The following is a 10,071-nucleotide window of genomic DNA, read 5'->3' on the forward strand; positions in this document are numbered from 1 at the left end:
TTAGAAATATTAATAAAATTACCAAAAAAAATTTAGGCCCCGTTTGTTTGGGGATTATAGGAAGGGGATTGAGACTACTAATACCTTGTGTCACGCCCCGACAATTTATGTGACACAAGGAGCAGCCTGGGCAATATGCTGAAGGCGTTGGAAGGTTCTGGAATGTGGGAGACCAACCTAGAGTATGCTGGAAAACTCTAGAACATGGTAGAAGGGTCTAGAGTGGCCTGGAAGATTCCGGAATGTGGAAGAGGCTTGGAGTGTCCAGCAGAGCCTGGATGGGTCTGGAACATCCTAGATTATCTTGGAGAAGCCTACCATGTACTACACTAGTGTGGAGAGTTCTAGATTGTAGTAGATAGGGTAGTTGTCCTAGATAGTTCTGTGGAATGTTCTAGATGAGAGTTTGTAGCCCTTGGATCAAAATGATCTGAGCCGTCCATTGAGGAGGGGGATGGCTATATAAGGGTGAGGGATCTCATTTGCTAGGCAACCTAGAGACCTGGAGATCCAAGAGAGCTCTAAGAGTGAAGCACTTGTGAGTGTGAGTGTGAGAGCCTTGTAAGCTTTGTACACGACTATACTTGTAAATGTTAACTTGTATAGTGAAGGCATTCTTCTACCTAAACTGTGTGTGTTAGTGTGGTTGAGTGGCATTTTTCCACCTAAACTGCGTGTGTTAGTGTGGTTGAGTGGGTAAGGCTGACTTAGGTGCAACCAAGAGGGTTGAGAGGCATCTAAGGCCGCACGGTAAGCTTGCGAAGTCTAAGTCTGTGACAGTTGGTATCAGAGCAAAGGTGTACATGGCTACGTCTGGCAACGAAGGGAACATCCTCAGAGTGAGGAAGCTCTCAACGAAGGAGTCGATGGCGGCATTGGAGGCGCGACTCGAGGGGATGATGGAGAGTGTGGTAGAGCGGTTCACTAGGCTTAAGGATGCGCTAGTTAGCCCTGGTAAGACCACATCTCATATCAGTGACTTTTTCTCCAATTTTGCTAGTTTGGTTGCTAGGGTGGAGATGCTGGAGGAGAAGGTAACCCAGCAGAAGGCCCAGGAAACAAGAGTAGCTAGCTTGGAGTTAGAGTTGGAGTTGTGCAAGAAGGCCATCGTCGCTGGCAATGGAGGGAATTTGGCTTCAGCCAGGAGGAAGGTTCGTGCGCCTAAGAGCTATGAGGGTGCGAGGGATGCCCGAGAGAGCCGTGCCAAAGGTGGGAGGTAGTCTCCTCAGACCACCGAGGATGAGCACAGTGAGGGCGAGGCCCAGAAGAGACGGGAACGCCGAAGGAAGGGGCAACGCACCGGATCTCCGAGGAATGGGGGTAGCTTGAGTGTTACCTGTGCAACAGACTGCACATGGTGAGAAACTGCCCGAAGAAGAAGAAGCAGCTGAGTGCCATAGAAAGGAAGGGAAAGAAGGAGGCGAGGGACTCCGAGAGTGAAGACCCTTCAGAGAAGGTGGCCCAGCTGGGGAGCATCCAACTTCTTAGGTCGATATCCCAGAAGGGTGGGGAGGTGCACATCCAAAAGAAGGATGAGCGGTGCGCGGAGGTGAAGGCCAAGGAGGAAACTTCACATGCGCAAGAGGAGAGAGGTGCCACTCTAAGGTTTGAGTGCACTAACGAGGCTAAGAGGCTGGGCTTGAACTGGAAAGGGCGGCTCGAGTGTTTCCTGTGCAACGGACCGCACATAGTGAAGGACTGCCCGGAGAGGAAGGCACTTGCAGGAATGCAGCAGAGTAGGTTGCTTGGCAAGGGCAAAGAGAAAGCACTTGCAGGGATGCAACAGAGTAGGCTGTATGGCAAGAGCGAAGAGGCAAGCTCCAGCAGCAGTGGACACAGATCATATCGAGACGTGGTGGCTCGGTATGCTTCTGCGTGACGAGGGCGTCACGGGATTGGGTGGGGAGAATGTCACGCCCCGACAATTTATGTGACACAAGGAGCAGCGTGGGCAATATGCTGAAGGCGCTGGAAGGTTCCGGAATGTGGGAGACCAACCTAGAGTATGCTGGAAAACTCTAGAACGTGGTAGAAGGGTCCAGAGTGGCCTGGAAGATTCCGGAATGTAGAAGAGGCTTGGAGTGTCCAGCAGAGCCTGGATGGGTCTGGAACATCCTAGATTATCTTGGAGAAGCCTACCATGTACTACACTAGTATAGAGAGTTCTAGATTGTAGTAGATAGGGTAATTGTCCTAGATAGTTCTATGGAATGTTCTAGATGAGAGTTTGTAGCCCTTTGATCAAAATGATCTGAGCCGTCCATTGAGGAGGGGGATGGCTATATAAGGGTGAGGGATCTCATTTGCTAAGCAACCTAGAGACCTGGAGATCCAAGAGAGCTCTAAGAGTGAAGTACTTGTGAGTGTGAGTGTGAGAGCCTTGTAAGCTTTGTACACGACTATACTTGTAAATGTTAACTTGTATAGTGAAGGCATTCTTTCACCTAAACTGTGTGTGTTAGTGTAGTTGAGTGGCATTCTTCCACCTAAACTGCGTGCGTTAGGGTGGTTGAGTGGGTAAGGCTGACTTAGGTGCAACCAAGAGGGTTGAGAGGGATCTAAGGCCGCACGGTAGGCTTGTGAAGTCTAAGTCCGTGACACTTGGTATTACTAATATCTTGTTTGTTTTGAGAGATGGTATTGGGACTACTAATACATTGGTATTACTAATACCCTTGGAAGGGAGATTCATAGTGAGGAGGTAGATATGATATTAGAAAAATAATAAGGGGATTAAAATTTTTTTTATTTTTTATATATTGAGAATTTTTTTAAAAATATTAATGTTTAATTTTTTTTATTTATTTTATTATTTTATATAAAAATAATTTAACAATTTTTTATTATTAATCCTTTCACTATCCATTTCTTCATTATCAATCCCTACACTAATAATTTCCTCACTGTTATCCTAGAATCCATGCTCGTATGAAACTCATACCTATAGAAGTGTTTGATAAATTTTTAAAAATCAATCGATTACCGGTTAACAGGATCGGAAGACCAAGGAATCCTAACACAGCACGATATGGGTCAACCACGTAACAACACGTCTCTCTAAATTTTTTAAAATTTCACAACATGGGACCCAACAAGTCAAAGATAGACCAATCACAAGCGAGCACTCTCTGAGACCAGACCTCTCAGATTCTCTGCTCTCTCTCTCTATAATTCATTTCCTCACCCAAATTCCAATTTCTCCTTTCTCAGCACCTACAATAAGCAGAGGAGGATCTCAGAGGTACTCTCTCTCTCTCTCTCTCTATCGTTTCCATCTATGTATGTATCTAGCAATCAATTTATCTCTATCTCAACATGTCTATATGTATATATATGTGTGTGTATGAAACTGAGTTGTTATCTGATTTTGGAAGCTAGGGTTTGGTCATGGCTTCGAAGCGAATCTTGAAAGAGCTCAAGGATCTCCAGAAAGATCCTCCTACCTCTTGCAGCGCAGGTACGATCTCTCTCCTCCTTTTAGATCTCCAAGTCCTGATCTTTTTCCATCTAAGGGTTTTGTGAATTTGTCTGGATATGAGCTATTTTGCTTTGAATTGTTAGGGTTTAGATGGAATGGTGGTTTTGATGTTGACAAACGTGATGATTTGGTTTTGAATTCTGTCTCAAACGCATGAATTGAGTTGAATGTTGATATCTTTTGAGATCTCGGGGTTCTAGGTGAGGAAATCAATTTTGACTCTCAGTTATGTGTGTCATCCTGTGCTGCATGATACTGAAGTCTAGATTTTTAAGGCATCGTCTACTGAGAGCTGAGGTCCTGGTTGGTTAAATAGGTGTTCTCTTTACTGTTTGCTTCTGGTGAGTTTTGCTTTGCCAATTCAGAACTTGACAAGGGTTGTGACTTATCCATCCAGGGGACATTTTACTAATTGCAACTCGTATCATGGATGTTCTGTTTTCCCTTCTATAATTTGTCGTATGCTTTGTTGTTTATTTCACCTCTCAAATATTGAGAGCACATTCAGTTGTCCCATTGAAATCAAATTGTTCAATTGTGCTTTTCCTGGCATTCTGAACAGATTCTAATCAACTCAATGGAGCCTTAAACAAGTCTTCTCTAATTTTCGAGCTACGTGGAGTGCTATGTTAGCAGTTAAATGATGACATTCATATATAAGCTCATTGGTGTTTTTGCCATACTTTTTTTATCGTTCTCTTTAACCTTGTGACTTGTTCAACTTGGTTGTCCTGTATTTTGTTCCATATGGTAATATGGTATAATAAGGATTATAATTGTCAAATAAAAATTTTTCTTTGACTTAATTGGTTTTCAATGATTAGACTATTCTTGTATACCTCTCTTCTTGCTCTTATTCTATAGTGAATGTCCTTTGCATGGGTGAATGTCACGTTTGGGTACATCTTGGCATTTGATTTGTACTATTACTGTTTTTATTATGGAGAATAGGTAAAATGTCACTTTGGGGTACATCTTGGCAGTTGGTTTTTACTATTTACTCGTTTGTGTTCCTGTTTTTATCAAATTTCTTGTACATGTTTTGGATACATTCCTTGATGTAAGCTTGTCACCATTTTAATTACTCTTCTTTAGTTTATTTAATAACTAGAAGAGTACAAACTTGTTGTTGAACATGAAATATGCCATCGTACATAGCAACGATACTTTGTAATATTCATTTATCTCTTTTTAAGTGCCATAGTCATCTTCAATTTGTAATGAATTCTTAAATTGATCTTTATTCATATGTAATTTTTTTATTATTTTTTACTTATACCAATTGGATCTTTATTATTTTTTCCTTTTATCAAGTTTGCATTTCTATAATATATACATTCTTTGAATAAGTGATACACAAGCAACATTATTCATGGCAAACAACGGATGTTGATTTTTCTGACTTGTAGATATGAGTGGACTTTGACATGGTGTACATAGTTGGGTGACCTAGTACTTTTTTAGAACATATAAATGCTGTGTACTATCGAATTTGAACTTGACATTAGTTTCTTATTTAGGTAAGTCATATGTGATATGTGCATAATACTCATTGACATAACTCTGATAAAGTTCAAATGAGTGTGTATATTTGGCCATACATAAGTGTGCATGTGAAACAAGGGCTCTAGATTGTAAGTTCAGTAGTTTATTCCATCTATTTATTTTTCCTTTTGTATATGTATTGATAGGCCCAGTTGCTGAAGACATGTTTCATTGGCAAGCAACAATTATGGGTCCTCCAGACAGTCCTTATGCTGGCGGAGTGTTTCTAGTTACTATTCATTTCCCTCCGGACTATCCATTTAAGCCACCTAAGGTATTGTGTCAATTCTGATTTGTTGAAAAATGGGTGATACATTTTCTGTTGTTTCTGTTATGCCCATATTTAAGGTTCTCTTTGGTATCCTTCAGACATTTTTTGCTCTAAATTTTTAATATATACAGGGGCTTATGTTTTGTGTGTTGTGCTGCAGTGTAATCATTTTTAGTGTTAAGTGTACTTGACTTCAATTTTATTTGATTAGTTTTTTAATTTAAGAATGTTATGGTAGGAAGATATAGGTTATGTTTGGTAGAGTTTTAGAATTATAATTTGAGAATAGAGTTGTATTTTGAGTTTGTGAGTTTTGGAATTATGATTTAAGTGTGGAAAATTGGTTTGGTTATGAGTTTTGAAAAGAGTTTGAATTGAATGATGTGACATATGATATTGAAAAGTGGGTGTTTTAAAAAGTGGGTGTGGAATTAATTTTCTAAGTTGTAACCAAACAACACACTCAAATTAAGGAGTAGAATTAAACTTCAAAAACCCTACCAAACGGAGCCATATTTTTTTTTTGTGATAGGCAAAATGTTATAGTTTTGTTAGTAGATTTTTACATCAACGATATATTTCTCTTTTGTTTAACCTTGTTAAGTTCAAAAACTTCAAAATAATTTCAACTAGTGTGTTAATTGCTTGCCATGAGACTACTAGCCTTGTGCAATCACAAAACAGTACCAAAAGGAATTGAGTAACACTTGTCTCTTGCACTCACAAAACAGTACCAAAAGGAATACAGTAACATAACACCTGGATTGTCACTGTTCTAGAGTGATTGATTGAGCATCATAAGAAGCGAAACTTAGAAAATGATTACTGGAGTATATTATACCCAGAATAATATATGCCTCTAATGATTTTCAAGAACCTTCAATGAATATATATGAACTCTATGAACTGGGTACAGATTAAGTTCCTTGTTTTCTTTCTTTCTTGACTCTTCAATTGCAGCAATGAGTGAAGTTCCTCATTGGCATTTCAGTACTAGGGTATTAGTATTTAACTTATTTAATTTAGCATTAGTGGAGCATGGATTTTTTTAGATGGGATCTTTTATATACCCTTTGGAAAGAACTTTTCTCGAACTAATCAGAGTAGATTGCCAAATCTTGTGTGTTTCATTCATGTATTTTAAATTTGCTTTAATTGTTGAAGATTTTGTTCTTCTTGTTAGTTGTTATGTTTATGTTCATTTTTTAGAAGAAGAGATGAGCAAATATGTAGGTTGATTGTCATTCACAGACAGGCCCGGCCCTGAGATTTCCGAGGGCCCAAAGCCGATAATTAACTAATAAATTTTTGGGGCTCTTCACATTTTTTTTTTCATTGAATGAAAAAAAAAAATTAAAAGTAAAGGACAAAAGATTTGTGTCAACATCATAAAAAATACTTAAGTATTACATTACAATAACTAATAAGTATCTCTTGATTCTCACTGTTCTTGTATTTTTAGAAGCAAATAAATTAATCATACTTGCATAATCTAATTTTTTGCAAAATCATTTTTAATGAATAACAATGTTAATTATTTTAAATGGGCCTTTCAATTTTTTAATGGAATAATTTATTTTAAGTTAATTTGGGCCTTCCTTAATTTTTTTTGGACTTAAAATATACTTAATATATTAGACTAAACTATAAAAAGAGAGACTCTTTTTTGTGTCTATTTTCAATGGATAACAATACTAATTTTTTTGAATGGCCTTTCAATTTTTTAATTGGTCAATTTATTTTAAGTTAGTTTGGGCCTTTTTAAATTTTTTTAGACTTAAAACATACCTAATATATTACACTAAATTATAATAGGAAGGGGCCCCTTTTTTGAGTCTATTTTGAGGGGCCCTAGGCCATGGCCTTGTGGCCTATGCCCCAGGGCCGGCTCTATTCACAGATATGCAAACGTTAATGTATTTGTTTCAAACTTTAAACCTAAAGAAAGAAATTCAGAAAAGATGTAGACTATACATCTTGTGGAGGATACTAGTGGTTGCATATATGTGAGAGTTTGAGATCATATTTTATGTGGTACACTTTTCCTTTCCCTGTTATTGCTTGAATTATGTTTTCCTATTATTTGTGCACTTACAATTTTTTGTTGTTCATGTGTGTGCACATGGCCTTGTGTTACATCATACTTGATTGATACTGTATCAATATTGATACAAGTTTTCTTAGAATCTTGACCAAGCCAAATCTAAAGACCATGGTCTTCATTAATGTTTTATAATTTCCTTGAGTACGTTGCTTGAATTGTTCTATTTACTTTGGATTGTTTTGGCAGGTTGCATTCAGGACAAAGGTTTTTCACCCTAACATCAACAGCAATGGCAGCATTTGTCTTGATATTTTGAAGGAACAGTGGAGCCCTGCACTTACTATTTCCAAGGTGATTGTTCTGTTACTCTCAATATGCTTTTTGTTGTTTAAGATCATGGATATATATTCATGATCTTTTTGAAGTCTTGACTTACTGCTTTCTATATGTTTTTACCATGCTAAGCATTGTGATCTTCACTAACCCAATTATTGGGTTTTGGGTTATGGTGCTATGAACAAGAGAACTCCACTCATACACACTGAGCTTTAGGTGGGTTTGTTTTCTGTTTATTGAGATGAAGAGTTTACCATGCAAAATGAATTTTTAATGTCTTCAACAAAATGGAAGGGTTGATCTTGGGTATTTTGTGACTTTGTTAGATAGATTCCCGTGGCTTCCAACATTCACGTGTTGACATGACATGGGGAAGGGTATGGTATGGGGTATGTTTTTGATACTAGTACTCAAATATGATACCCTGATCCTCTACATGTAAAGATGCAAGATCAGTGGCAGCTCAGATTTTGTGCAAGAGATCTTTTTTGCTTCTACATTGAGGGATGCATCTAAAATACACTGCCAAAAATTCTCTTCACAACCACCTTCGTGAAGCCCATTTCCCCATTCATAGAGAGAATGCTTGGTGTGAAGAGAATTGTGTGGGTATACTTAGAAGCACTCTACATGTATAGAGTGAAGCTCCCTTCTTCCAGCACATCTCATAATTCCCATTCACAGTCATGTATTATATATCCTAAAATAATAATGGCAGCCAGTATGATCTCATATAGAATAAAAATATGTTTTTATTTGTGTGGGGTGTGTCCGCGTACCAGTACTCAACTTTCAAACACATTCCTAGATTGTAAGATTTGGGGTTCGAGTATCGAACACCTACTATTGAGATATGTATCCAAAGTCCACATGACAGATCTATGAGATTGTTGTATTTCAAGCAAGAAGATTAAAATTATGAATACCATGGGTCGTATCCTGTCCTGTGGATCCATCAGAGCTAGCTGTATTGAGATATGTGTCCAAAGTCCGCATGACAGATCTATGAGATTGTAGTATTTCAAGCAAGAAGATTAAAATTATGAATACCATGGGTCGTATCCTGTCCTGTGGATCCATCAGTGCTAGCTAATCGGGTATGATGTGTTCTTGTTACTGGTGTTAAGACAAGATTAAACGATTTTGTTTTTCATGTGCAGGTGTTGCTCTCCATCTGCTCTCTGTTAACAGACCCGAACCCAGATGACCCTTTGGTGCCAGAGATTGCACATATGTACAAGACAGACCGGAGCAAGTATGAGACAACCGCCAGGAGCTGGACCCAGAAGTATGCCATGGGTTAAGGTTGGTGCTGGAATTGTATCACAAGAGGGGCTCTCTCTCTCTCTTCCTTTACCTTTGTGACTTTGTTCTTTATTTTTATATATTATCTAATATCATGTATGAATGTAGTGTGAACTGTCTGTTGTAAGATGGACAAAAAAGGTAAAGGTTTGATATGCTGCTGCCCCTCCCCTTCAGAAACACTGCTGTGTTTAAATTGTTTGTATGGAAATCTGTTTAAACTATGGAGTCTGTTTCAAAATATTCATGGTCTTTAAACAATAATGCTGTTTTGAATCTTGAATTTGTCAAGGAAAAGGAAAATGAAATTTCTTATTCATTAGTTCTTGAGTAACCAATGAAAAATGAAAGGGAAATGAAGTTACTATATGTTTTTTCGTTCACAACCAAAACATAAAATCTAGAAAGTTTAAAATTCTAGAAAGGTGAGGTGTAGTTTTGATTAGACACTTTTATAATATTAGGATAAATTACATTGACATCCTTGAAATTTTTATTTAATATAAAATTTTTCTTTTACGTTTGAAAAATTATATTTCTCTTTTGATATTTGTAATTTCATTGTAAATTGTCCTCCATATAGTTGATATCATGTTTTAAAATTTTTTAAATAACCATTGTGGATATGTTTGATTTGAGTTTTAGAGATAAGTTTTAGAAAAAAAATTCAAAAAATTGTTTGATTTGAGATTTTTTTCAAAAAATTTTCAAGTCACTCTCTCTCTTGTACATCAATTAATCACTTTATTTCTCTTCTCTTCTTTTCAATTATTTTTTTTCTCACACATATCTACTCAATTACAATAAAATATCAAATCATCCTAAACTCTCAAACTCTAAAACTATTTTCAAAATATACAACCAAACAAACCAAAAAAATTTCTAAATTCTCTCGCCAATTTTTTTTTTTCAAAAACAACTCTCTCAAAAACAAACCAAACGAGCTTTGTCTTTTTTTTTTTATACCATGTTTTCTTTTTATCATCATCATTATATTCTATAACTTTCTATTATTAAATTTTATTTGAACATATTTTTATTGAGTGATGATATATAAATATAAATTTATATAAAATTTTCAAACATCTATAC

At 37.0% G+C, this 10,071-nt stretch overlaps 1 protein-coding gene across 2 annotated transcripts; it reads left to right on the forward strand.

The window, feature by feature from the left end:
* Positions 1 to 1,254: 1,254 nt before the first annotated feature.
* Positions 1,255 to 9,203, forward strand: LOC114272350 (ubiquitin-conjugating enzyme E2-17 kDa). 2 transcript variants are annotated; one of them, XM_028214017.2, is made up of 5 exons: positions 1,255 to 3,241; positions 3,379 to 3,457; positions 5,170 to 5,297; positions 7,585 to 7,689; positions 8,835 to 9,203. In XM_028214017.2, the coding sequence occupies exons 2-5, from the start codon at positions 3,388 to 3,390 to the stop codon at positions 8,976 to 8,978; spliced, it is 447 nt and encodes a 148-aa protein (XP_028069818.1). In that variant the 5' UTR covers positions 1,255 to 3,241; positions 3,379 to 3,387; the 3' UTR covers positions 8,979 to 9,203. The 2 variants fall into 2 exon arrangements, with proteins under 2 accessions (XP_028069818.1, XP_028069819.1); XM_028214018.2 differs by having other exon boundaries at positions 2,978 to 3,241; positions 3,375 to 3,457.
* The last annotated feature ends 868 nt before the right edge of the window (positions 9,204 to 10,071 follow it).

This window comes from Camellia sinensis, chromosome 11 (assembly GCF_055761805.1).
Source record: "Camellia sinensis isolate YWXY chromosome 11, ASM5576180v1, whole genome shotgun sequence".
NCBI lineage: Eukaryota > Viridiplantae > Streptophyta > Magnoliopsida > Ericales > Theaceae > Camellia > Camellia sinensis.

Excerpts from the sequence above, each read along its gene's own strand:
- LOC114272350 (XM_028214017.2), top strand. The coding sequence starts at position 3,388 with ATGGCTTCGAAGCGAATCTTGAAAGAGCTCAAGGATCTCCAGAAAGAT. Across the intron at positions 3,458-5,169 it reads TCCTACCTCTTGCAGCGCAG|GCCCAGTTGCTGAAGACATG; the intron begins GTACGATCTCTC and ends ATGTATTGATAG. Across the intron at positions 5,298-7,584 it reads ATCCATTTAAGCCACCTAAG|GTTGCATTCAGGACAAAGGT; the intron begins GTATTGTGTCAA and ends TTGTTTTGGCAG.